Below are 25,095 nucleotides of genomic sequence, written 5' to 3'. Positions count from 1 at the left end.
TTCTGGTTGCCGTTTGCTGCGTTCTGGTTGCCGTTTGCTGCGTTCTGGTTGCCGTTTGCTGCGTTCTGGTTACCATTACCCTGGTTCCGGTTTCCAGCTGCGCCATTCTGGTTGTTGGCGTTGCCTCCAGCGTTCTGGTTCTGGTTCTGGTTCTGGTTCTGGTTCTGGTTCTGGTTCTGGTTCTGATTCTGGCCATTGCCTACTGTGGCGGTCTGAGTAGCGCCGACTGCAGGAGCAGCTGTGGCAGAGATAAGAGCTAAGATGAAGTCAGCTACAGCTCAGTCGTCTGACGAAGCGAGACAGTTGAACGCACCAGAGATGGCGCTTGCACCTTCGTTGCCACCTGCAAGGCCAGCTGCCTGGTTTGCTGCAATGGCAACGGGGAGATCTTGCTGGTTCTGCAGGATCTGGTTGGAGATGCCCTGCAGTGTTTGGGCGGTGTCGACACCTACCGGGAAGATAAGTCTATGTACTTGGGCTGATTGTGCTGAAGAGAGGAAAGAAAGGACTTACCAGCAGCAGTAGGGTCGGTACGGCCTTGGCCATCGGTCTGCTGAACAGCGAAGCAGCCACCAAAGGGACCAGCTACAGCGGTGTTGCGGCAGCGGACGGTGCAAATGTTACCAGTCGAGGCGCCGATACAGTTGAAGTTATCAGGCATGGCGACGTTGATGGTGAAATCCTGCTCCTTGGCTTGCGAAAGTCCGTTGGCACCAGGGACGTTGTTGGCGACCTTTAGCTTTACAAACTTTGTGGCAGCGTTGCTGGTCTGGTCAAGATCGCACTCGTAAGGTCCAGCACCATCAGCATTGACCTGGTGGATGGTGACAGTCATCACAGTGCCTCCCGAGACCTGAGTCACCCGGCCGGCAGCCAGCTCGTTCTCTGTCTGCTCGCCGACATCGATGTTGCCGCTGATCTCTGTACGTCCGCAAGAGTTCACAATGTTCTGCGTGATCTCAGAGTCGCGGATGATGGTCGAGTCTTGCTGGCACGGCGAGATGGTTGTGCAGTTACGAGCAAGGTTTTGGTCAACTGCAGCTGTATTAGTGGGCGGTCCGTCGTCGAGTATTGCAAGACACTTACCCAGGAAACCCTGACTCTGGCCTTTGTCTCCGACAGCGGCGAGGATGACTCCATGGGCCTGGACACTGGCGGCGAAGGCGACGAGCGCGATGGAAGAAGCTGAGTAATACATTGTGGTTGAAGTAAGAATAGAGAGGGCGACCAGCGCGTCGAACAGAAGATTAAGCAGTGAAAGAACGGAAGAGAACGACCGAGTGCGGAGAACTGTTGATCAGTGATGGAGCTCATAGCAGGTATCTAGTGGATCTATATACTCGCAACGTAGAGGCGAGGCCCAACGCTGCGGAAAAGAGCAAATCTGCTCAAGGCTCATGCGGTGCCCACTCCCACGAGACAAAATACGATCATGGTGGAGTGGAGGATGGCCATGTCGGCAACCTAAGGATGCCTTGAACCCCTGCAAGAGGGTCTCATCTAGGTGAATGTTGCATGCAACAGGTGCCCACTACACGGTCCTCTGCGGGATATACTCACCAGTGTGGTTGCGCGTAGCGGCCGTGATGAGGCGCACCCACCAGCCTCAAACTTTGAGAGCTCGTGCAGAGCTAGACACACCACTACGCAGCGAGCAGGAGGCTGTTGCCAAGAAGTCCTGCTTGCTGTTTGCTCAGCGCTGAGGCACTTTGGGTTTGGAGATTTTGTGTCAAGTTTCGAAGCGAGCGGTAACACGCCACGTCGAAACACGACAGCTTGGTCCCGATGTATCGCCTGTCCGGGCATGTACCGAGCTCTTGGCAATCCAGAGCGATCAAACACACTGCAAGTGATGAAGCGATGAGGTTGGATTAGCCTCAGGAAGATGGTGTCTGAGACGCAGGCGCCGTTAAAAGCGGGTCGTATCCGAGACATGCCAGTGGAGCTTCTGTGTCAGCGCCTCTCGAAAGGAAGTTGCGAGATGTGCTCGACAATGCGAACGGTGATATCAGGCGGCCGGTTGCCTTTTGCGGCAAGACGGTTGTTTGGAGGCGCTCGCTGAATAGCAACTGCTGCCGCGCGACAGCTACAGGGGATGCTTGAAGGCTTATTGCCGTGCGACCTGCTTGTTTTCGAGCATTGGGTTTCTCCTGACGTGCACACTAGGCTGTCAGTACCTTGCCCGGGTACCATGCGCTGCCTGCTCTTGATGGAGGGTGCGTGGCTGTTCGCGCTCGAGAAGCTTTAATGACGTAAGCCGATGCTCACGGCTTTTCAGTTTTCACTTTGTCGGCGCATAGTCGAGAGGCCCCAAGGACACTGCACGAGAAGACAGAGTCTGCAGCAGAGGTAGAAGTCGACATATTATGGTCGAGTGGGACACAAAAAGCGCAAGTTCCAGTCTGTCCTGGATGATGGCTGACCGTTGAGCATGCGGAGCTCCACGACGGCCACGCCAATCAGAGCGTCCCTCAGCCCTACGCATCAGACCACTTTCATCATGACCAGAAAACATTTCAGACCCTCACAGCGGCCACCTCAGCCGTCAACTCCCAGCCCTCCGTTGCAGACATCCACACATCCGCAATCATGAACACAGTAAGCGCTGCCCCCCCCCCCCCCCCCCTTGCCTCACAGTCAGCCAGCCAACAGCTCCAGGTCAAATCAGTCTAGTACGTCACAGGTCGGCAGGTCGGCACAGGCCGGCAGGTCCGCACAGGGCAACTAACACGCCAAAGCTACGGGTGGGCGACGCTCATCGCCGCGGGCGGAGGCGCGTACTACTTTGCGAAGAAGTCGATCAACGCCGACCGGGCGCAGAAAGCGGAGATGGACCGGGCCAAGCGGCAGCGACAGTATTCGCTCGAGCAAGCGCACGGGCTGCACGGCGAGGGTATGGCGTCGTCGAACCCGACGGTCAGCCCCAACGCAGTGGTCAGCGCGGACACGGCGGCGCCGCGGGCGGCGGACAAGGGTGCGCTCGCCGGCGAGATCAGGCGCGAGGACAGGGCGCACGAGGACAGTGGGAATCCGAGCTTGCAGGCCAGTCGCGATCCGGCGGCGACGCGGCATGCGGCTGAGATGGAGGGGAGGGAGAAGAGCAAGTACGAGGCGAGCGGTGTGTACAGGAGCAGGAAGGGCGATCGCTTTTCGTGAGCGGGGGTGGGTGGCGTTGGGAGAAGAGGGGTTTTGTAGATCAGACTGGGTTAACCAGTATTAGACTGGAGGGGGTTTTTGTACATTAGATTGGATTAACCAGTTTTGAACTGGAAGAGGGGTTTGTATATCAAGCTGTGTTGACAAGCATTGACGAGCATTGCTCCACAAGAGGCAGGTTGTATATCAAGCTGTGTTGACAAGCATTGACGAGCATTGACGAGCACTGACGAGCATTGCAAGAGGCGGGCTGCATACTAGATTGGCCTAACAAACACTGCTCCGGCAACAAGAAGCTCTGGGGATGGAGCATGTTCCCATCGCCAACACAAAGTTGCAAACTGCAGGGCTTGACTTGGTTGCTCGACGGAAAAGTAACAGGGCCGTGACGGCCAGGCGTCGTGTACAAGGTGTGCTGTCCTCAGGCAAACATGCCGCTCCGCGGGCTGTCCCTCCGCTTCTCGTACAGCCACTTGTTATTCAGCCCCACGCTCGCCCTGCCCGTCGCCGGCGTCGGCGTCCCCGGGCCCGTGCTGCTCCCGCTCTCCCTGAACAGGCTGCTCTCAAAAGGGCTGCCGCCGCCGTAGCTCGAGCGCCGGTCCGCGCTGCTGCTCAGGCCAGGCGAGTAGCCCGTGCCGCTCGCACTCCGGTTCAAACTCGCGGCGGGACTCCCCGACCGCTGCAGCGGGCGGTCGCCCTGGTGGCTGGCGCTGGTGCGCGGGGTCGAGCGCGTGTAGCGCGGGGGCGTGACGCAGGCCGACGCGGGCGAGGCGTAGGTCGACGCCGCGGCGCTGGGCTTCAGGCCCATCGAGGTGCGCTGCGAGGGCGTGAGGGCAATGTCGGCCATGTCGTCGGGGTAGTAGCGGCGCGCGAGGGGCAGCAGGGCGTTGAGCATGCTGGCGACGAAGAAGAGGCGCACGGCGAGGATGCCCCAGGCGCTGTAGGGCGTGTGGCGGATGAGCGCGCTGACGGGGGCGCTGTGTGCGTCAGCTCTGGGGCCGTCTCCGGCAGACTCGGGGGTTCACGTACGCAGCGTATTCCAGCAGCTTGACCCTCGCGGCGACGGCGTCGGCGCAGAACGAGGCCGCCAGGAGCGCGCCGTTGGCGACGACGATGCGCACATTGGTCTCGTCAAAGGTGGTTGCGTGCTGGCGGCGCGTGATGTCGTCAAACTTGGGGTGCTTCCAGGTGCCGCCGGGCGTGTGCAGCTGCGGCGCCGGCTGTGTTTGCGCCTGTGGCGTCGCGGGCGCGGCCATGGAGAGGGCCATTGGCGGCGACGGTCGCGGTGGGTGTCGCGGCGACGGTTGGCAAAACAACCCGCGTCCGTCGGAGCTTTCGCTCTGCCGTTGACTAGGTAGCGCGCCGGGTGGAACTACCGGCAGTCTACCCGCGGGGTCCGCAGCTGTCAGCCAGCGTGCCAGCTTCCCGCTGCCAGCTTCCCGCTTCCAGCTTCCCGCTTCCTGCCTCCAGCTTCCAGCTTCCAGCGTCCAGCTTCTCTCCGCACTCACTGCTCCCGCCTCCACGACTGCCCCCGCCTCGACGACTGCCCCCGCCTCCACGACTGCCCCCGCCTCCACGACTGCACCCGCCGCTCCGACATGGCCGGTCTCCTGGAGCAGCTGGACGGCGCCCTCTCCGGCCTGTTCCACGGCTGGAACGCCTACTCGACCGTCCTCGTCGTCGGCATCCTCGGCTTCGTCGGCTGGGTGGTCGCCAGCGACGCTGATGCAGACACGCACCCGCTGCTGCTGGCCCGCCAGGCGCAGGCCTCGTACGTGCGCCAGCCGCGCGAGTCTGCAGTCTTCCGCTCTCCCGAGACCCCCCACGGCTGTGCGTCTGCCTGAACACGTCCACGCTCCCGCACACTCCGCTGACCAGCCCCAGACCCGCTGCGAACGGGACTCGCCGTCAAGCCCGCGGGCGCGCCCATGTACTCGGCCGGCAAGGACGGCGATCTCCGCGACATCTGGCGCCGCGTCACGGGCGAGATACCGCTGGAGAAGAAGGCCAGCTCGCGCGGCACGGCGACCCTCATGACGGTCCAAGGCACGGAGCAGCTGTCGGAACACGACATTTCCGGCGTTTCCAAGGAAATGGCCATTGTCGGCAAGCATCTGCAGGACCACGCCGCGAAGCGAGTCGCCGTCTACCTGCCCAACAGCCTCGAGTTCCTCGCCGTGCTGTTCGCCGGCGCCTTCTACGGCTTCACCCCGATCCTCATTCCCTACAACCAGCCGCACGCTACGCTCACCGAGCTGCTCCACGCTGCGCGGGCCGACTCGCTCGTCGCACAGGCTGGCTCGGTCCCGCTGGCCGATGTCACCCGCAGCGTGCCCAGCCTGCGCCACGTCGTGTGGACGGTGGAGAAGACCAGCAGGCACATGGGCTGGAGCGACGTTCCCGAGGGCATCGGCGGCAAGCTCGACGTTTCCGTCTGGCACGAGCTCGTGCAAGACTCGCGCCACTCCGACGCCGTGCTGCCCTCGGACGGCGCCAAGGCTCCGGGCGTTGTCTTTCTCTGGCAGGAGGCTGTTGGCAAGCCGGCCGAGATGGTCGAGTTCACCCAGCAGGTAAGCAGCTGCCATGCCTGCGCGCCACGCACGCTGACTCGGACAGAACATTGCCGCTGCCGTCGGCTCGCTCATCACCTCTCTGCCCACGGTGCAGCGCTTGTCGCCGTCGGACACGTTCCTCCCCGCTGATGCCTTCACCGACTCGTACTGCCTCTGTCTTACCCTCGCCGCTCTCTTCTCCCACTCCACCGTCATCATCAACTCGGTCGCCGGCCCCGGTGTCGACCTGACACTGGCCACCCGCTCCCTGGCGCCCACAATCATAGTCGTCTCCGCCGAGACGGCGGCAAAGGTCCACAGCACCACCGCTGCGTCGGCCGTCGGCGCCCTGAAGCAGCTCGCCCACCGTCTCGAATCTCGCGTTTTGTCTTGTGGCCGCCTGCCCACCAGCAGCCTCCTGACGCCCGCAAGAGCGTCCATTGGCACCACCCCTGGCAGACTCCGTCTGGTCTTTACTTCGGAACGCGCAGGCTTGAATGCGCCTCCGCTCAGCTCCAGGGATCTGTCAGACCTTCGAGTCTACACGCAGGCGCGCGTCGTCTATGCCTTGACCGCCGCCAAGGTTGCAGGTGCCGTTGCGCAGACGAACATGTACGACTACAGGCTCGACGCATCGTCCAACAAGCACAGCCACTTTGGCGTCCCGCTCAGTAGTCTGGAGCTCAAGCTCAAGGACACGCCTACTCTCAAGACGACCGAGGACGAGTCTGTTGGCGAGCTCGTCGTCACTGGGTCATCTGTGGCTGGTGGGGAGGCTTCTCTTGGCTTCAACGCGACATTCCGCGAGGACCATACCCTGGCTTATGTCTAGACGTGGTTTGCGAGTAGTATGTTGACTATTTTGCAGCACGTCTGCTGTACCTCGGCCCATGTCTGGACAAGTCGTTTGCGAGTAGCATGTAAACTGTTTCTTAAACGCATCTTGTGGATTAACTTTTGTACGCATCTCGTGGACTAACTTTTAAACGCATCTCGCGGACTAACTCTTATACGCATCTCGTGGACTAACTTTTAAACGCATCTCGTGGACTAACTCTTAAACGCATCTCGTGGACTAACTCTTATACGCATCTCGTGAACTAACTTTTATACGCTCACATTCGAATCTTGTTCCGGTCCAGTCTGTCCGTGAAAGTGGGGCCAACGGTATCGACGCGGGGAACCTGTCCAAGTGGGAAAGGCCAACCGACAGCACGCGACAAACTGGCAGGACGACTACTTTTCTCCATACAGGCACAATTGTCAACAATCAATCAAGCAGGGCCCAGCGACCTCGGATTGACTTGCTCGATTACCTGTTCAGGCCCAGCAGCTGCCCCTGCACAAGCTTAACTCCCACCTTGTTGGGTAATTGCGTGAATGCGCGGTTGAAATTGACTTGGACGTTGACACGGCTGCTACGATGCAGGTTTCTTATCTGCGCACGAGTGGCATATATTTCCAGCCAGCCTCTAGACTGCCGGCCTGGCCGTGAACTCTCTGCGCTCGACACCTGAGTGGTCGAAACGCAATTCCAAGGACCGACGCGCTCGTCTAACCACCCACAACGAGGACATGCATGCAGTCTAGCGTCTGGCTTATCTTGGGACTGATAGCTGCAGGTAACCACGATTCCTGCCGGGGCTGGCTGCACCTCAATAAAGATGCGAGGCTCCCCTCGCGCGGAATCGTACTGCATTCGCGTCTGCCATCCAGCTCATAGCCATCATGCTGGGCGTTGAGCGACCCCACTTCTCGCTCGAGGTCGAACAGCCTCAGTCGACCTTTGCCGAGGGCAACGCGCGATGGTAACAACTAAAATCAAGTCCTCATGGCAATTCTTCAAGACGCTGACTACTACCTCACAGGACCAACAAAGATCTTGATCCAGTGCCAAGGCACAATCGCAAGTGGGGAGTTACGAGCTTCCTCGCCTACTGGATCTCGGACGCTTTCAAGTATGGATCTAGCAGTGAGATTGGCACTGCGATCAAGCGCTGACTAGACGGAAGCGCTGCGACATGGCAATTCGCCTCGAGCATCATCGCAATCGGTACTACCACCAGAATTCCAAACACCCTCAGTACGCTGACGACCTCGGTTCTCCAGGCCTCACCTGGCGCGAGTCCGTCGGCATAGTCGCCCTCGCCTTCTTCATCATCTCCTTCGTGATCGCGCTCAACGGCGCAATCGGCGTCATCCACCACGCGCCCTTCCCCGTGCTCGCGCGCGCCTCATGGGGCTTCTGGGGGTCCTACATCGCCATTGTCTCGCGCGCCATTCTCGCCGTCTTCTGGTTCGCCATCCAGACCATGAACGGCGCCAATGCCGTCAAGTGCATGATTGCCGCCATCTGGCCGAGTTTCTTGACGCTGAGGAACGGCATTCCCGAGTCCCAGGGCATTGAGACGAACACGATGATTAGCTTTTTCTTGTTTTGGCTCTTCTCTGTGCCGTTCCTGTGCATGCATCCGAACAACCTGAGGTGGCTGTTCATGGCTAAGAGTATCATTGTGCCGGCCGCCTGGATTGCCATCTTGATCTGGGCGTTTGTGTCGACAGACGGGGGGGACATGTGGAATCAGAAGGCCACGCTCTCCGGGTCGGCATACTCATGGGGTTTCCTATCGAGCCTGACGAGCGTCATCGGCAATTATGCCACGCTATCCGTGAATCAGGTGCGTTGTGACCATCTCCAGAGCCACTCGCTCTGCTTCTCTCACTCGAGTTGATGGGACTAACTGCCTCTAGGCCGACTTCTCACGCTACTCCCGCGTCAGTGTAAAATGGCAGATCATCTACGTCCCCTTCCTTCCGCTAGTCTTCACCTTCATCGCCTTCATCGGCATCGCCGCCTCTTCAGCCGGCGCCGTCAAATACGGCGAGCTGAACTGGGATCCGATCGCGCTCATCTCGCACTGGGACAACCGCGCATGCCGCTTCTTCGGGGCCTCCAGCTTCGCGCTCGCCGCCCTCGGCGTCAACATCTCTGCCAACTCACTGTCTGCCGCCAACGATCTAACCGCGCTGTTCCCGCGCTTCGTCAACATCCGGCGCGGACAGCTGCTCTGCGCCGTCCTCGCATGGGCGCTGGTGCCCTGGAAGATCCTCGCGAGCGCAGGCTCGTTCCTGAACTTCATGGTCGCGTATGCGATATTCCTGGGCCCCATCGCGGCCATCATGGTCTGGGACTTCTGGCTCGTACATGCCAGGAAGTACGACACGCTGGCGCTGTACCAGCCACATGGCATCTACCGCTACACGTACGGCTGCAACTGGCGCGCCATCGTTGCGTTCCTCGTCGGCGTCATTCCTAACCTTCCGGGCCTCATGCACAGCATCAATCCCGGCATCGAGGTCGGCGTGGGCGAGAGGCCGTATCACTTTGGCTGGTTCCTGGGGTTCGCGGCGACGAGTCTGGTCTATGTTGTGCTCAGTGTGTTTGTCGCCCCGCCGCGGGAGACGTTCATCGACAAGGCTGTGTTGCCGGATGAGATCTATGACCAGCACGGTGTTATGGACGAAGGTGCCTCGTTTGGTGGGAGTGGCAGCGGAGAGGAGGGTGGTGCGGGCGAGAAGGCGGGCTGGAAGGCGCGGTTGACTAAGATCTTGTAGACTTGTGGCCAAAGTTTGAACAAGTTTGAGCTACGACTTGCTTCTGGCGGGAGAAGCGTGTTCGCTCATGCGTGCACACTGTTGTGGTCTCGGAAACGTCGAAACTCAAGCCGTTGAAGCAGATCTCGAGCCAGAATCCTTCCCGCAGTATGGCACCATCTGTGCGATACTTTGTCGACCCACGATCCACCACTCAGCACCTACTCCCCACAGTCAAAACTCAATGTGTCCAATATTGTTACACATGGCAACCTACCACCACATCCAAACCGCGCGCTCTCAACATCACCTTTTTCTCTACCCAACCACGCGAGACAATCACAACCATGGCAGGCCCACAGCCCCCGCCAGAATGCCCTGGCGCGTCTACACATCATCACGGAACTCGACGCACTCAGAGCTCCCCTTGCGCCGCACCGCCATATTCGCCGCCCTGACGTCCCCCACAACCACACTGCTATGCCGCCTCATCTCATCCTTCTCACTCTGCACAAACCGCTCCGGCCGCTTCGACGCAACGACCTCCTTGTCCCTGAACACAAGCAGCGGCGCGTCACCCGCGAAATACCGATCCAGGTCTTCGAGCGTCCGTCCCGCGGTCTCGGGGTAGAAGAAATACACTTTGCGCGTCAAGATGGGGCTGGAGTGATAGAAAGGGGGGGTGGGTGACTTACCGATGGGTATGAATGAGAAGTTGAAGACGCACCATATTATGTAGAAACGCCATTGTAGACTGCGGATGCCCGGGGGCGTAATCTCGACGACCATAAAGTTGAAGATCCTGGCGCTGTTAGCTGATTTCACGAATTTGGGGAGGGGGTAAAGGTACCAGTTTGTTGCGGTGCCCAGGGCGGCGCCTTTGGTGCGCATCGCCATGGAGTTTATCTCTGTGGGGTAGAGCTGGACGCAGTTAGCAATCGTATCCGCGGGATCAGCAGTAAAGCAAAGCATACCCATGGCACGCCCTGCCAGCCGATGCCGAAGAAGACGTAGTACAGGAAGAAAAATGCAATGGAGCCTTTTGCCCAGGACTCCTGCGTTGTGCGAGACAGTCGCTCGTCTTCGTTGTACCGGATGCACAGCGTGATTATGCAGTAGCAGAGGAACTGACCCGCAGCGGCGTACATCATCATTTTGCGCCGGCCCCAGCGTTCGACGTTCGGGATCCCGATGAGAGAGAAGAGGAGGTAGGAGACGGAGTTGCAGGCTGCTAGCAGACGGGCGAGGTTGTTGGTCAGGCCGACGGATTCGATCAGGACGGTTGGTAGGTAGTAAGATGTGACATTGATGCCCGCTGGTGTGCTGTTAGCAAGATTTCAATCAATACCTGGCGTGAAACTCACACAGCTGTTGCATGGCCTGGGTGCCCATGCCGAGAACGACTCGTCTGATCGTGTGCGTGCCGCCTTGGTCTCCGGCGCGGCCCCGTAGCAGATCGCGCCAGCGCACGGCATGATCTTTCTCGTACTGCACAGCCCATTGGATGTCTTTTGACTGGGTGATGATGAATGGATCATCGACCTTGGTGGCCTCAAGGTCAGCAAGGATCCGCTCGGCTTCTTCCACACGGCCCTTGGCCATGAGCCATCTTGGCGACTCTGGCAGCCACGGAACAGTCGAGAAGAGAACGAAGATGAACAGGAATTGAAAGGCTAGAGGAACGCGCCAGGAAGCGCTTCCACCCACAAACCTGGGAGATGTCAGTGAGCACTTCAGCCCAGGTGTATATTATTGGAGCGTACGAGAATCCATATGTGACCCAGTTAGACAAGGAGAATCCGGCAATGTTCATGATCATCTCGATGACGATCAGTTTGCCGCGCCAGCTGGCTTTGGATGTCTCGCCTTGCCAGACAGGTGCTGAAGTCGTCAGTCCAGGTCGCCTTGATACAGAGCTGTGTCATACCCGTCGAAGTATTGATACCGTTACCTATGCCTGCGATGATTCTGCAACGGTCAGCCATTGAGGTGATTCAAGCTATCGGGGGATACTGGCCTCCCAACTATCATCTCGGGTACATTGAATGAGGCAATCTGGATGATAGCGCCTATGCTCATGATAGTCGTGCCTAGAAGCACGCATTTCTTTCGCCCGAGTGGGTCGCCGATAGCGCAGACTGAGATCGCACCGAAGAAACATCCAATGTCGTAGATAGCTGTGACGGTGCTGATGAGCGATGGGTTGTTATTCAGATTGAGCTGGTCGAGAAAGTCTGGGGTTACGACAACACCACCTGCGAATGCTCAGTCATGTCTGTATCCAGAAGATCAGTGTCCATACCGAAAACACCTTGGTCGTAGCCGAAGAGTGTCTGCTTGCATGTTAGTTACATCATCTTAAGATCGATGTCGTGGGGGCTCACCATGTCAGTAGCACAGGCTACGGTGACCCACACAGTGAGCCATGTCCCTGTCAGGCCAAAGTATGGCCTTTCAGAGCCTATACCAAACATAATGTCGACGTCTTCAGCGTGTGTGTAGATATCAAATTAGTGCAGTTGGAAAGTCAGATTGTCTACACTTTTGCGAGGCTCCCTGTAGGTCCTCAGCTATTTCAACAAAGCACGCGAGCCTCAACTGGCATTCTGATGCCCTCCCGTCATGACGAAATTCTGCATGACGCGCTCGGCGCAATTGGTCGTATTCAATGATCTTGAATGCAGCGGCTCGTCAGTCTTGTTGACTTCCCCGCGCTTTAGGCCGGATCGGCAACGGCGATCCCAAGATCTGGGGAAATCAGACAGCAGACAGCCGTGTGATTTGCTTCACGCACATGTCGTCTCCACCCTTTGGAGAGAATCTCGAACGATCTAGAACGCTGTCGTTGATACTCCTCAAATTCTGCTGCGTCTCGTTGTCGAGGCGAGCCGCTGCGCGAGAGGGCCTTGCTGCAGTGACGATGATGTAAGGGTCGTGCGAGCTGAGGTGAGTTTGGACCCACGCAGTCTGTGTGTCGAACATCTTCGTCGCAACGGCTTGGACGGTTCTTCTTATTCGGACCGCCATATTTTGCCAATCGCCCATTCAGCGCATGTCTCGTAGATCTGGATAACCTGCGGGTCAAGAAGTTGGCGAAATCGTGCATTTCACCGAAGTCGAGACAAGCACTGCCAGAGCTAGCGAGACGGCCGGCGGACAAGCAAGCTTCACAGGGCTGCAGGTCAACCAATCGCGCATGTCTCTCCACAACTAAATGCATTGCGAGGATAATTGTCTGTGCTGAAGGCGGATGACACGAAGATCTGTACCAGTAAAGATGAGGCTACAAGCTTCTGCGTTGGTCAAGGTAGGAAGTACCCGAGGCTGAAGGAGTGCAATGGTCGTCAGTGACGTCATTTTGTCGAACCGAAACTGTAAATCTCGGTTGGAAATCGGTAATGAATTGCAATGCGTCTGTTTTGGTTTGACGAGGAGAGCAGTCTACTCGTCAATGGGGGGTGGTGTTTGTTTCCTCTCACGAAGGAGCGGGTGTTGTTTCGCGGACCGTGCAGGCTTAGTCAGGCAAGCGCGAGTGCGGGCTCCCGAAGGCCAGCAGTTCAATGAATTCAGGGTGCTGCAGTCAGGGTGCAGCACCAACAACACATCGCCCACAACGTCCGCCTCTTCTTCCCGTATACGCATAATGACCTGTTGAGCGACTCGAATCAGCGACCCGTAATATAGCGACATAGACTTCCCAAGATGGCGTCAGCGGTGTTCTTTCTTGACCTGAAGGGCAAGGTACGCTCGTGGGGTACCCGTTGTGGAGGAGCTGCCTGCTGACAGGCACGTATAGACCCTGCTGGCGCGCAACTACCGCGGTGACATTCCCATGTCAGCGGTCGAGAAGTTCCCTGTTCTGCTCAGCGAAGCCGAAGACGAAAGCTCCGCCGTGCCACCGTGCTTCTCAAATGAAGGCATCAACTACCTCTACATCCGCCATAACAATCTGTACCTCCTCGCCCTCACCAAGCGCAACACCAATGCCGCCGAGATCCTCCTCTTCCTCCACAAGATCGTCGAGGTCTTCACAGAGTACTTCAAAGAATTGGAGGAGGAGAGTATACGAGACAACTTCGTCGTCATCTACGAGCTGCTGGACGAGATGATGGACTTTGGATACCCGCAGACAACCGAAACAAAGATCTTACAGGAGTACATCACACAAGAGTCGCACAAGCTTGAAGTACAAGCGCGGCCGCCTATCGCAGTCACCAATGCCGTCAGTTGGCGAAGTGAAGGCATTCGTTACCGCAAGAACGAGGTGTTCCTGGATGTTGTTGAGTCGCTCAATCTCCTTGTGTCTGCCAACGGAAACGTGCTGCGCTCCGAGATTCTGGGTGCTATCAAGATGAAGTGCTACCTTTCTGGCATGCCTGAGCTGCGACTGGGTCTGAACGACAAGGTCATGTTTGAGACAACAGGAAGGGCAACCAGAGGGAAGGCGGTCGAGATGGAAGACGTCAAGTTCCACCAGTGCGTGCGCTTGTCCAGATTCGAGAACGACAGAACGATCAGTTTTATCCCACCAGATGGCGAGTTCGAGCTCATGAGCTACCGTCTCAATACACAGGTCAAGCCATTGATCTGGGTCGAGTGCATAGTCGAAAGTCACTCTGGCAGCAGGATAGAATATATGTTGAAGGTGCGTGCAGCAGAGTCAGTCGTCGACGCGCGAAGTTAATCCATCACAGGCGAAAGCACAGTTCAAGCGACGAAGTACAGCAAACAACGTTCAGATCTCGATTCCCGTACCCGAAGACGCAGATACGCCCCGATTCCGCACAAACATCGGCACTGTACACTACGCGCCGGAGACGTCCTCGATTGTGTGGAAGATCAAGCAGTTCGGTGGAAGCAAAGAGTTCCTGATGCGCGCTGAGCTTGGCTTGCCATCTGTGCGCGGCGACGATGAGAAGGGCGGCGGTATGATGGGTGGCTTTGGTGGAAGCATGGGTGGTGTTGGTGGTGGAAAGGCAAAGAGGCCGATCAACGTCAAATTCGAGATCCCGTACTTCACAACAAGTGGTATTCAGGTCCGGTATTTGAAGATCATCGAGCCCAAGGTAAGTTCTAGTGCGAAATCCTGTTCAACTTCGACTGATAAGATTGCAGCTGCAATATCCATCTTTGCCCTGGGTGCGATATATCACACAGTCTGGCGATATCGCTGTACGATTACCGGACGTAGCTTGAGACAAGAAGTACGATTGACGATAGACACACTGAATGAACCGATGAAGCACGCGCAATAAACAAACATACGTTTTCACTAACGGGCGATAGTGAGGCCCTTTTTTCCAGGAAGTGACAGGGCACTGCGCAGCTAGCTGGAATTACCTGCTTGTAGAGGGAACAGTTTCTGAGATTCCATGGAGTGCTACAGAGTGAGCGACACGATGAAAGCATTGTCTCTCGGATGTAAAGGGGGACAACGAACTTCAATCTCCGCTCGCGGTCCGGACAGAGTCGTATTAATGCCGCCTCAGCTTTCACGACATTCGCCTTGAACGCATGATGCTAGATGCAGCTTGGCGTTCGCACATTCTGCTGTAAGCGGTATGCCCCCCTGTTTAACTTGCCTTAACGAGCACTGAGCCGAATGGCGTCATCGGCGGTTACTGGCTGCCGAGATGAGGAGCAACAACACGAACATAAGTACGACCGGCAGTGCCTACAAAATCGCTACTCGTTGTCAATACTACAGCTGACCCGGTGTAAGCGACTTGATCATGCTCTCGTTCACAGCATTGCTGGCGCTATCGGCGACTGCGCTCGCAGCACCTTCTAAATATGCTTCGCCTACTGTTCGCGTCAAGAATGGCACTATTGCGGGTGTTCACTCGACGTCCTACGACCAGGATTTCTTCCTAGGAGTACCTTTTGCTCAGCCACCGCTTGGTGACCTCCGCTTTAGGCAAGCTCGGTCACTGAACACAACGTGGCAAGGCACACGGGATGCAAAGCAATACGCTACTCACTGCGTTGGTTACGGGGTAAGTCTAAGTATCCGGCAAGAGGTCCTTCCGTACTGACGAATCCAGCTTGATCAAACCTTCTACAAAGCCTCAGAAGATTGCTTGTATCTGAATGTCGTTCGACCATCTGGTTACGAGAACAAGGAGCTGCCGGTAGCCTTCTGGATACATGGCGGCACATTCACCAATGGTACGAAATCAAAAGCCCTTCAATAACTCAAAGACTGACCTCTTATTGCAGGCGGTGGAGCAGATCAACGCTACAACCTATCCTTCATTGTCGAACAGTCTGTCAAGATTGGCAAGCCAATGATTGGCGTGTCGATCAACTACCGTCTGAGTGTTTGGGGCTTTACTAGCTCGAATGAACTTGCTAGCGAAGGCCTGCTCAACATCGGTTTGAAAGATCAAAGGTTGGCGCTGCACTGGGTGCAAGAGAATATCAAGGCGTTCGGTGGTGATCCTAAGAAAGTCACAATCTTCGGAGAATCAGCTGGTGCGGCTTCCATTGGGTTTCACGTATGTCTTAAGACTCCAACCTCTGCGGCAACCCCGGACTAACTTAGTGCAGCTCACAGCCTACCGTGGACGTGACGACAGCCTCTTCCGCTCCGCCATCCTGCAGTCTGGTAATCCGATTTTCTACAGCGCCCAGGGCGGCTCCAATGCCTCACAAGCCGCCTTCAACACGGTGGTGTCCAAGGTCGGCTGTTCTTCAGCGTCCGACAAGATCCAATGCCTCCGCCAAACCCCCTTCGCAAACCTCAACGCAACAATGAACGGCACACTCGCCAATACCGGTGGCTTCGTCCCCGTCACAGATGGCGACTTCATCCAAGACTACGGCTCTGTACAACTCTCCCGCGGCGAGTTCGTAAAAGTCCCGATCATCGTCGGTGCTAATAGCGATGAAGGCGCATCCTTTGCGCCCACGGGAATAAACACAACAGCTGAGTTTCAAGCCGCGCTTGCGGCCACTGGTCTTCCAGTTGCTCTGCAGAACATTATACTTCAGGCGTATCCAGATGATCTGACCACGAACGTCATACAAGCACTCGGTGACCAGCGTCCTGCTACGAGCTTCGGAGAGCAGTTCCGCCGCGTGGCGACGTATGTAGGTGACCAGCTATTCATTGCGCCGCGGCGACAGACGACTGTGAGCTGGGCACAGCACAATGTTACAGCATATGCGTACCGGTTCAACGCCGACCAAGCGGGATTCGCGACGGAGATGGCTGTTAGTCATTTCAAAGAGATCGGCTTCGTATTCGACAACATCGATGGCGTCGGTTTTAGACCGGATATTAAGCCCTTCGAAGGGAAGCCCCAACGATACATCGATCTCGCCGAATTCATTAGTAGGACTTGGGTTAGCTTTGTGCATGATACCGATCCGAATAGTTGGAGGAAGGGCAACGCAAGTGTGCCGGTATGGCCAAAGTACAGTCTGGAAACGCCGGAGGACTTTGTGTTCGAGGTCAATACCACCAGCAGGGTGGAAGCGGACACTTGGAGAAAAGAGGGAATTGACTTTATCAACCAGAACGCATTGGCGGTATATCGTAGGTAAAGCAGAAGAAACAAATTTCCGAATCGACTTCACAATAGTACCCTGTATTCATCTCCTGTGTCCCCTCTCTTCCTCCCCTCCCCTCGCACCCTCGAATTTCCCCCGCTAAAACTTGCACACACACTCGCAAATCTTTCTGTTATCACCACAGTACGGAAGAAACTGAACATGCATATGCTTCCAGGTCGGACATTGCACGCGCATCTCGTCCTGGCACTGGTCCCAGCACTTGTTGCCCTTGTACCAATCGTCGCTGCAGCCGCCTACGGCGTTCCACCAGTGCCTGGAATGCAACGTCTTGATGGTGATATTTCCTATATGGGAGGCAGTGGCGTTGTGGCTTAGGTTGATGTTAGTGTAAATGTTGATGATCGTTGAAGGGGGAACGGCTTACTTGTTATCCGTGACTACGGGTTGGACAGGCATGGCTGTTGCAGTCAAGGCCAAGGCCAGGGCGATGAGAGTGGTGAACTGCATTGTGGGTCTGGAGTAGGGTATTCTTTGAACTTGGTGTGTATTGGAGTTGTATTGTAGAAGTGTCTTCGTTGTTTGACGGAGGACGTTGCAAGAGGGTTGCACAAAATATGTAGATTGCTGCAGCAAAAATTTGACGAATCCCCACTTCATCTACCTTGGTACGCTATCTAGCCTTTTCATGATTTGGTCTTTTATGGCCAATGTTCGTAATGTGAGGATGTAGATGTATGGTTCACGAATTTCAGGGTCATAGTACCACGAATACCTCCAGGGTAAGGAGGTTTGACTGTGTGAGTGCCTGCACAGTACTGTTCAGGGCATGTCCCCTGCCTTCCGGATTTTATAGAACTGTCACTGGACTGTAAAAGGCGGTCAAACGATCTCTGGAGACCTCCATGCCAGTCGATTTGGTGAAGGCTTGGTAATTCATGAAAAATAAATCTATTTCATGTCAACGAGTGTAGCTGTTTGGCAATATCCATGCGTCCCCAACGCCACGCAATAATTTGGAACCGGAATCATTACAACCTGTCTCCTCCAATGCTTTATCTGGACTTCAGTCATCGGTTCAGAGAACGACAGCTAATCCAAGCACAGCAGCACCAATAGCGAGCCCCAAACTCGCGGTCTTCACATCAGCCCCACCAGTACTCCCTGTGGTAGCAGCGCCTGTACCACTAGCAGCTGCAACCTGAAGGCCGTACGCCGTAGTTGGTGTAGTCGTTCCGTTCACAGTAGCAGTTCCCACGCTCGTTGAGGTTGTGCTAGCTGTACATCCTGACCATGTCGTCCACGGTGCCGCAGTGCTCCATGGTCCAGCAGTCCAACCTGGCCAGTCTGAAGGCGGGCATGCACTGCCGCCCCACCATCCTGTCCAGGGACCTGAACGCCAGTCAGACTTGGTCGCCCAATCGCTCCAGGGGCCGTAGCTGCCTGTTCCCCATGGGCCGGGTCCGTCAGGTCCTGTCTGATGTTAGTATGCACGTCCTTCGATCCGATCGAACGATGAAAACGTACCTCCCCAACGTCCGGGACCGCCGCGACCTCCAGGACCGTCATTATCATCATCGTCATCGTGTTTTCCCGGACCCCATGGTCCTGATCCAGGTCCGTATCCACCAGTGGGCCAAGGTGCGGCTGTCAAGGTTGAGGGAATCTTGCCGGCGGAAACGAGCGAGTTGTAGAACGACGACCATCTAGGGAGATCTGAAGTCGCCCATGGAGGTGTTACCACAGGTGTGACGGGTCCGGCTATCGTGGACTGTGAAAATGCTGGTACAGCGAGCGCTGCAAGTGCGGCGAAGCTAAGCTTCATGTTGTTTGTTCTTGATCGTAATGAGGTTGATCTAATAGTCCAGTCTGGCGACAGTGAATATATGATGATGCGAGGAGGAAGCTCATATGGCTGTACAATGAATAAGAAGCAGTTCGCTACGCGACAAACACGCCTTCAAATACAGCAGCGTCGCATACGCGGCCCACAATATCATTGGGCGCCCCTCGCTGACTTGGAGGCCGTCATAGAGTCCGGAGGGGTCCCGCGAGGCTCATCTCATCGACCTTCTCACAGCGAGGGAGTGACGTGCGCCAGCTGACGCGTTTCAAAGCCAGGCAGTCGCTTACTATGAAGCTGCAGGGCCTTCAGCCTTATGGGTAGCGTAGGCAAATTAACGAGTCTGGGGTGTCGGAGCAGATGCTGGCGCGGCAAGGGCAAGAAGCTGTGAGACAATTGCGAGACATGTATGTGGTCTGATTGGGTGCAGTAGCCCATTTATTTCCAGCCATTGCTCGTTGTGTGGTAGATGTGGAGTTCGGAGAACGGGGTGGGGGAGAAACGCGGAGGATGATCTTCAGGGAAGCACCGCGCCTGCGTCTGTCAGTTCTGTCATCTGTGCTGTGTGCGTCATTCTGTCGTGCAAATACTCCGAAGAAGCTTTTCAAACTGCAGCTACAATCGAAGATCTAAAAATTCGAGGATGCTCTGGCCTGTAGAAGAGATGGCTACTGGCTGTGAGGTCGTATTGATACTCGAAGCGGAAGGACAAGTTGTTGATCGGTCGGTGAAACGGGGCTTCGGCGCCGGCATCTTACTCTCACTTTTACACCTGCCCATCTCACCACAAGAGGAGGTGAACATTCGCGAGCGTCGCGTCGTCAGCCGGAGTGTGTGCATGTCTCGACGTTCAATATTCAGCTGGTGAGTTGTCGTCGCTAGCACACACCGTGATGGAGCGAATTCTGGATCGTGACGTTCAAGTCTTTGGGCCTGAAGTAGCAAGGTTTTGATCCGTAAAGCTCTATCTGTGGATCCTGAGCTTGCATCTTGCTTTGCTTCAGCAGAGGCATAGCGTATGTCAAACGGATGTGGTCCGTAGAGAGTGCACAACAGTGGTAACGCCGTGCTTGGCAACTTGCATTCGCAGGCTACAATCATCTTCTGGGCTACTTAAATTGCTCGGGTCCCAACTTTGCATTTAGGGTTATTTTCAGTAGCTCCTTCTCTACGATCTCGTCCTTCCTGCCCACCAAGTCCTCGACATCCCAGTTAGAGGCCACGAATCTGCCGCTCAGGAAGCTTCGGTCCAGACCTTCCCAACCAGCAAGCCAGACGCCGATGCCACCGACAAGGTCCGGCGTATCGAGGGCAAACCTCTTGAACATTTCTTTCGTCATCTCGGTGTCCACAATGCCTGGGTGCAGCGCTATCGCAACCACATTCGGGTTCTCGACTGCGACATATGCCATGAGCTCGAGGACTGCAAGCTTCGATATGCCATACGCGCTCGATCCAGGAAAGACTAGGTAGGCTGCGCCCGTTGTAAGGGTGATTATCCTAGCTGCTGTGTCTGGAGAAGGAAGCTGCTTCAGGAACTGCTGCGTGACAAGGAACGTGCCGTGAATGTTGATCGTCTGGCTGAAGTAAGTAAATGGTCGACAGGAAGGACTTAGGGCGAGCATACCATCTCTTCCCACCATATATGACGGTCAGCATCCCTGGCAGGCTTCACTTCCTTGAAGACGGCCGCGTTGTTGACGAGCACGTCAGCGTGTCCGTACTTCTGCTTCACCTTCTCGAATAGAGCCTGAACTGCAGCTGGATCTCTAATATCTGTAGGCACCACAAGCGTCTCAACTGTTGGGTGTGAATTTGCGATGGTATCGGCTACCTCCTGGAGTTTGTCGGCTCTGCGAGCGACAAGAACAATCGCCTTGGGGCCAGCGGCTGCGAATGAGGGTACGAAACCTCGAGCACCGAGGCCCTGACTGGCACCAGTAACCACTATCACCTTGCCCTTCTGAGACAGCGCAGCCTGGTTGGGATCGATTGCAGCGTAAACATCTCGATGAGTCCTTGCGGTAAATTGCATGCTCGTGACAAAATAATCGACCGGAAGGTTCTCCATCACTGTTCGCGATGACTTATTTTTCTAAGTGTATAGCAGATGAATGATACTTTGGGTAGGTTCTGGTGAGCTGGATGATGTATGAGAGGAGCAGCCGTGCTTACTGTATTTATCCTCGATCTCAGTCGTCGGGGGCAGTAATGAGCGAGGGGTGGGTAAGCATCCTTACTGCTTGGTAATACGTTGTAGTATCCTTCCCAATGCGTTGAGAAGCTTCTCCCAAGCCTTTAGTCACCTTAAATCTAGGTACAGCTTGGTGCAGAGTCGAGTTGGTGGAGCTGAACAGTAAGCAAGCACGAGGCTAATGCATTTGCAGGGATATGAGACATTCCAAAAACAGCTTGAATCTCTGGTATGCTCCTGTAATACCTCCGAATAGAGTATATGGTGCTTACTCCAAAACTGATACAGGGAACTTTCGTCCGAAAATCTGCATGGCCCCATCCCTAATCACGCATCACTGCCGGCGGAGACATCGTCTACCCACAACGCGCCTTTGACAACCTCCATCAGCTCGCCTAGCTATGAAGCTGCATGCTGCTCATGACCATTTCCGGCAAGAATATAAACTGTCTGCGCTCAGCCAAGATCGCTCGTCTCGACCGCTGCGAAATTAAGTGGCCGGAAAAGAAGAGGGTTGAGCTCATGCCACATTGTCTTATATTGCAAGAGAACGAGTCAGAGATTTCTAAAGACGACTGCTGTCCAGACCGGAGTATGCCCCAAGGCTCGCCGATAAGGAGCTAGAAAGAGCAGTGTGCCAAGTCGATATGCCTGCTCAAGTACATTCTCGCGATCGTCACCCATCAGTAAGGATTTCTATACATCGTCGGCTCCATCCGACTGCCATTTGTGACTGCGAGTTCTAGCTAATAATGTGGTTGAAGAGGACGCTCAGGTTGACGCTGCCCCACGACGTCAGCGAGCACCACCAACGTGTAGCAAATGCCACGTGCAAGGTCACAATAGGACTCAATGTAGAGCTATCTAATCTATCTTGCTTCAAAACCTCACTTAATTTGACCATGTGGTTGTAGAGCAGTTGCACGGCAAGTAAAGCGCGTTTTGGTGGGGTGCGCAGGATACTGATATGCGCAGCTTACTGATAGAACACGTTACTTAGTGACTGCTTATGTAAGCCGTACTACGCTACCACTACGGTTACTGTCAGTAGTACGCCCCGTTGGAAGCGCTGTAGGCTTGGTCGAGTTACTCAGCGGGTTCCTCACTATATTAAGCGCTTTCTGGTGGTGCGTTAAGCCCTGGTCGTTGTCAATGGAAGGAAAGAAACTTTTCTTTTCCCAGGAAAGGAAGTTCTGAGTATTAGCTAAAGTGTTGTGGAAAGCTGCTGGGCCGTCAAGCCCGGTTGGAAACCAGGATCCCCTCATAGGCTCGCATGTGTACTATTAGGAATTCCAGACTGCATGGGACCAGTCGTCACCTCCGAAAGGGTCGATTTGTCCACTGCCCCAGCGATCTATGCTAGGCTGCTTTCGCGTACCGGTAGTTTGAAGGTGACGACCTCGTTCCGTCCACGCTTGCTCTTCGGTTTGTGTCGCGCCTTACCAACTTCTGTCAATGGCACGTCGGCGTATGCGAAGTCCCGTTTCCATATCTTTGAGATCGTCTACATACTTGAAGTTCATAAAGCTGAAGCTAGGTTTCAATGATTGGTCCACGGTAAAACATGATGATGCTGCACTTGGCTCTGCCTTAGCTCTGATTTGAAGTGCATCAAATATAGACTATCGCGCCCCGAGTCCATGAAGAGCAACACCAATGCTATGAGCTTTCGACATGCTCCATGGTCGAGGAGATCTCAGCACGGGCGGGGCTGGACGAGGCTGACTGCAACACAAGGCAGGGATTGAGCCATTGAGGTACCGCGTGCAGCACAGCTACCATACAGCGCAATAACTAAACAACGGAGAAGATATATCGAAGCAGCAATGCTCAGCACCTGAGTGCCGACGTTGCGCGTGTATGGACAGTGGAGTCCATTAGAGCCGCGGTATTGTAAGCGTGCATGGCTCTTGTGCCAATGCAATCAAAGCGGCAGGAAGTGTAACGAGTAGACCATGGTTCAGGCCACCTTCCGAGGCATTCTGAAAGTGCAAAATGATGGATTTCGCATCCTCATCGGCTTCACGCGCCTGCCTTGACATTTGGTCCGAGCCCTCGCTCCTTCCTTATCGATTGCTTAGCCCGGCTGACTAACGCATGCATCTTAATAAAATTCTCGCTGCAACAGACCCTTCGCTTCTCCAACGCACCATCAGACAGTTCATCCGCCTATCTCATCAGCCTCTTACGTTTTGTTCGAGCGCTATCGAGTTCACCTATTGGGCGGTTGCGATTCAGCGCTGCGGAGAGGGAAGCCATCGAGCACCATTAGAGCTGGCTGCGCATTTTTCACTGTTGCGCAGGCGGTGTCATAGGGGCTGTACATACCGTTAATTTGCAACGAGCTTTTGTGATGCTTGGACTTGCGAAAGAAGATGTGATGAGGTATCGTCTACTCACAGACGACAATTATTAACGGACCCTGCGAGAAGACGTTTTAGACCATCGCGCAAGAAGTACGCTACAATTGTGTCATGGAGGCTATAGTGTCCGTGCTCAGGGTGAATACGTTCGTACTTCGGAGTTCGATGAAGCATCATGTGAGCCCACAGTGTCAGCCTATTGGCAATGCGAAGTGCTCGCACGACGGTCGTTGCACATTGGTAAACACTGTTTACACATTTCGACCTTGGGATATTTCATAAGTTAGTGTAAGTTTGTAAGATATATCATTCACAACTTCATGCATGCATACTCAGACACATCAAACTAGCTTCAACCAACTACAACGACTTTCAACATACCTTACAGCCGAATTTGCCACATGTCTCAGTAATGACCGTTTCTCCGTCTCCATCGCCTGACATACAGGCTCGTCTCTTCCAGATCGCCAACTACGTAGTCCTCAGGTATGCTCAAGAGTACCAATGGTCCACATGGCACTCTTGGAACGTCATCGACGAAGCTGATCTCAATGACCAGTGTGGTGTAGGCGGGAGGGGTCGCCACTTTTGGTCATTGACCAATCCTTTTGGAAGCTGTCTCGGCGCATCTTCGCGCATCTACACTCGACTCCAGAGCGAACTGGCTAGCCATTCAGACTTGGTAATACGTTGCTTTACCGACAACGTACAGCTGACGACATCTGCGCAGCATGCAATATCAAATGTTGACCACCACGCTGTGGTAGCCATGTGCTTCGAAGACTTCGCCATTGTCATCGGCCACGCTCTTTACCCTGCGGCATTCCGAATTCCTCTCGGTGGAAGATTTGACATGGCCCCATATATTCCTCCTTTCGAAGAGCCAGGCCGGGAGCGCTTCTCATATATCTAGCACGGCGGGAAGCTTATGCTAACCATGAACAACGAGCAAGGTTCCTGTCACACTCTCTTCTTCTCTGAGAGGACGTCGACAATGCAACCGACCAACTCGCCATTCCAGCCGCACAAGAGAAGCAGCCAATCAAGAGCTAGGAGCACATCCTTATGCTGACTTGTGAGTACCTTTCCATCCGCTCACTGCTTAACGAAGAACCTTTTCACATCCACGCAGAGCGTGCCGAAGACGGCTGGCTCGTAACAATAATGTGTATCCAAGTCCATTTCGAAACCGCCGAGATCTCCATACAGATTCCCAACCATGACTGGCTGATGCGCCGTCAAGGCCACGAGTGGCACAAAAAGTACAGCGCCGATTGGATCAAGTTTCGCGACGCCATGCAGATGCAGATGAAGATGGAGGTCGTCCTATTGACGCTGCCTCTCAATGCACGGACGCAAGACCAGCCGGGCTTTGATAAGTATCGCGGTCTTGCGCTCATGCAGATTCTTGCGTTTGAGCCTGGGCTGAAAAATGACGTGTTGATCCAGATGATGTGGTCGGTGTATCGAGTGTGGGCGCTGTATCGCTCAGATCGTGCGGACTCCATCATTGAAGGCGAGGCTTCTGATGCTGGGTTTACAGACGCTTACAATATTTCAATCAATCTTTGACCGCGCTGGCTCGTGGTTGGTCGATGACAAGGTAGTCTAAAAAAAGCCACGATGGAGTCAATCCTCCTTTGAACCCTCGTATATGGACCATCTTCTCATGCTCGGGTCGTGTCCACGGTGTTGATCATGATCAATTCGAATAAGGCTGATGTTCGTGCGGGGATGAAATGGAAGTCAGCGTTGCACCTCGAAGCTCTCCACACCTCGGCAACTCCAGCTCTCCCCGCGGGAGTGGCATCAGGTAGCCGATCTCACAACCAACAATGTCGACGTCGAGCATGAGCTATTCGAATAAAACAAAATCAC

At 55.2% G+C, this 25,095-nt stretch overlaps 11 protein-coding genes across 11 annotated transcripts in view; 6 read left to right on the top strand and 5 right to left on the bottom strand.

Moving 5' to 3' along the window:
* M421DRAFT_267667 (uncharacterized protein) overlaps window positions 1-1,349 on the bottom strand; it is a 1,660-nt gene extending 311 nt beyond the window's left edge. Inside the window, exons 1-4 of the mRNA XM_033588757.1 lie at window positions 1,087-1,349; window positions 514-1,035; window positions 314-448; window positions 1-256 (exon numbers count right to left, since the gene is read on the bottom strand). The exon at window positions 1-256 is cut by the window's left edge and continues 3 nt beyond it. Of these exons, the coding sequence (XP_033445302.1) occupies window positions 1-256; window positions 314-448; window positions 514-1,035; window positions 1,087-1,198 (1,025 nt within the window). The 5' untranslated portion in view covers window positions 1,199-1,349. The remainder of the gene's footprint in view (window positions 257-313; window positions 449-513; window positions 1,036-1,086) is intronic.
* A 1,240-nt stretch (window positions 1,350-2,589) lies between these two features.
* On the top strand, window positions 2,590-3,156 carry M421DRAFT_8307 (uncharacterized protein; the record flags this gene model as incomplete). The annotated part of the gene is made up of 3 exons (XM_033597543.1): window positions 2,590-2,598; window positions 2,659-2,672; window positions 2,739-3,156. The coding sequence occupies 3 exons, from the start codon at window positions 2,590-2,592 to the stop codon at window positions 3,154-3,156; spliced, it is 441 nt and encodes a 146-aa protein (XP_033445301.1).
* Window positions 3,157-3,577: 421 nt separating this feature from the next.
* Window positions 3,578-4,412, bottom strand: M421DRAFT_71128 (uncharacterized protein; the record flags this gene model as incomplete). The annotated part of the gene is made up of 2 exons (XM_033596764.1): window positions 3,578-4,133; window positions 4,186-4,412. The coding sequence occupies 2 exons, from the start codon at window positions 4,410-4,412 to the stop codon at window positions 3,578-3,580; spliced, it is 783 nt and encodes a 260-aa protein (XP_033445300.1).
* A 342-nt stretch (window positions 4,413-4,754) lies between these two features.
* On the top strand, window positions 4,755-6,540 carry M421DRAFT_71067 (uncharacterized protein; the record flags this gene model as incomplete). The annotated part of the gene is made up of 3 exons (XM_033596761.1): window positions 4,755-4,986; window positions 5,041-5,726; window positions 5,773-6,540. The coding sequence occupies 3 exons, from the start codon at window positions 4,755-4,757 to the stop codon at window positions 6,538-6,540; spliced, it is 1,686 nt and encodes a 561-aa protein (XP_033445299.1).
* An 896-nt stretch (window positions 6,541-7,436) lies between these two features.
* On the top strand, window positions 7,437-9,323 carry M421DRAFT_70948 (uracil permease; the record flags this gene model as incomplete). The annotated part of the gene is made up of 5 exons (XM_033596752.1): window positions 7,437-7,516; window positions 7,577-7,666; window positions 7,721-7,761; window positions 7,818-8,386; window positions 8,460-9,323. 5 exons carry the CDS (start codon window positions 7,437-7,439, stop codon window positions 9,321-9,323), a joined length of 1,644 nt encoding a protein of 547 aa, XP_033445298.1.
* Window position 9,324: 1 nt separating this feature from the next.
* M421DRAFT_267581 (general substrate transporter) lies at window positions 9,325-11,897 on the bottom strand. Its single transcript, XM_033588756.1, has 9 exons — window positions 11,687-11,897; window positions 11,605-11,635; window positions 11,320-11,557; window positions 11,230-11,270; window positions 11,066-11,183; window positions 10,667-11,013; window positions 10,277-10,617; window positions 10,153-10,223; window positions 9,325-10,104 (listed from the first exon to the last, which is right to left on the bottom strand). Exons 1-9 carry the CDS (start codon window positions 11,774-11,776, stop codon window positions 9,690-9,692), a joined length of 1,692 nt encoding a protein of 563 aa, XP_033445297.1. The 5' UTR covers window positions 11,777-11,897; the 3' UTR covers window positions 9,325-9,689.
* Window positions 11,898-13,004: 1,107 nt separating this feature from the next.
* On the top strand, window positions 13,005-14,498 carry M421DRAFT_70931 (putative AP-1 adaptor complex subunit MU; the record flags this gene model as incomplete). The annotated part of the gene is made up of 4 exons (XM_033596750.1): window positions 13,005-13,043; window positions 13,099-13,947; window positions 13,997-14,368; window positions 14,418-14,498. 4 exons carry the CDS (start codon window positions 13,005-13,007, stop codon window positions 14,496-14,498), a joined length of 1,341 nt encoding a protein of 446 aa, XP_033445296.1.
* A 536-nt stretch (window positions 14,499-15,034) lies between these two features.
* Window positions 15,035-16,850, top strand: M421DRAFT_95012 (alpha/beta-hydrolase; the record flags this gene model as incomplete). Its single annotated transcript, XM_033598258.1, has 4 exons — window positions 15,035-15,298; window positions 15,347-15,470; window positions 15,522-15,799; window positions 15,852-16,850. The coding sequence occupies 4 exons, from the start codon at window positions 15,035-15,037 to the stop codon at window positions 16,848-16,850; spliced, it is 1,665 nt and encodes a 554-aa protein (XP_033445295.1).
* A 1,045-nt stretch (window positions 16,851-17,895) lies between these two features.
* Window positions 17,896-18,642, bottom strand: M421DRAFT_71096 (uncharacterized protein; the record flags this gene model as incomplete). The annotated part of the gene is made up of 2 exons (XM_033596763.1): window positions 17,896-18,290; window positions 18,363-18,642. The coding sequence occupies 2 exons, from the start codon at window positions 18,640-18,642 to the stop codon at window positions 17,896-17,898; spliced, it is 675 nt and encodes a 224-aa protein (XP_033445294.1).
* Window positions 18,643-19,642: 1,000 nt separating this feature from the next.
* M421DRAFT_424262 (NAD(P)-binding protein) lies at window positions 19,643-20,805 on the bottom strand. The gene is made up of 2 exons (XM_033593701.1): window positions 20,288-20,805; window positions 19,643-20,237 (listed from the first exon to the last, which is right to left on the bottom strand). The coding sequence occupies exons 1-2, from the start codon at window positions 20,729-20,731 to the stop codon at window positions 19,770-19,772; spliced, it is 912 nt and encodes a 303-aa protein (XP_033445293.1). The 5' UTR covers window positions 20,732-20,805; the 3' UTR covers window positions 19,643-19,769.
* A 3,211-nt stretch (window positions 20,806-24,016) lies between these two features.
* Window positions 24,017-24,906, top strand: M421DRAFT_424259 (uncharacterized protein). The gene has a single exon (XM_033593700.1). The coding sequence runs from the start codon at window positions 24,382-24,384 to the stop codon at window positions 24,787-24,789; it is 408 nt and encodes a 135-aa protein (XP_033445292.1). The 5' UTR covers window positions 24,017-24,381; the 3' UTR covers window positions 24,790-24,906.
* The last annotated feature ends 189 nt before the right edge of the window (window positions 24,907-25,095 follow it).

This window comes from Didymella exigua, assembly GCF_010094145.1.
Source record: "Didymella exigua CBS 183.55 unplaced genomic scaffold M421scaffold_33, whole genome shotgun sequence".
Taxonomy (NCBI): domain Eukaryota; kingdom Fungi; phylum Ascomycota; class Dothideomycetes; order Pleosporales; family Didymellaceae; genus Didymella; species Didymella exigua.
The sequence above is the reverse complement of the archived record's forward strand: the minus strand, read 5'-3'. Positions and strand labels throughout refer to the sequence as shown.

Coding starts and splice junctions, on each gene's coding strand:
- M421DRAFT_267581 (XM_033588756.1), bottom strand. CDS start 11,776: ATGTTTGGTATAGGCTCTGAAAGGCCATACTTTGGCCTGACAGGGACA. Junction 10,618..10,666: donor CCAGGCCATGCAACAGCTGT/GTGAGTTTCACG, acceptor ACAGCACACCAG/CGGGCATCAATGTCACATCT. Junction 10,224..10,276: donor GCTGGCAGGGCGTGCCATGG/GTATGCTTTGCT, acceptor AACTGCGTCCAG/CTCTACCCCACAGAGATAAA.
- M421DRAFT_424262 (XM_033593701.1), bottom strand. CDS start 20,731: ATGGAGAACCTTCCGGTCGATTATTTTGTCACGAGCATGCAATTTACC. Junction 20,238..20,287: donor ATATATGGTGGGAAGAGATG/GTATGCTCGCCC, acceptor TACTTCAGCCAG/ACGATCAACATTCACGGCAC.
- M421DRAFT_424259 (XM_033593700.1), top strand. CDS start 24,382: ATGTGTATCCAAGTCCATTTCGAAACCGCCGAGATCTCCATACAGATT.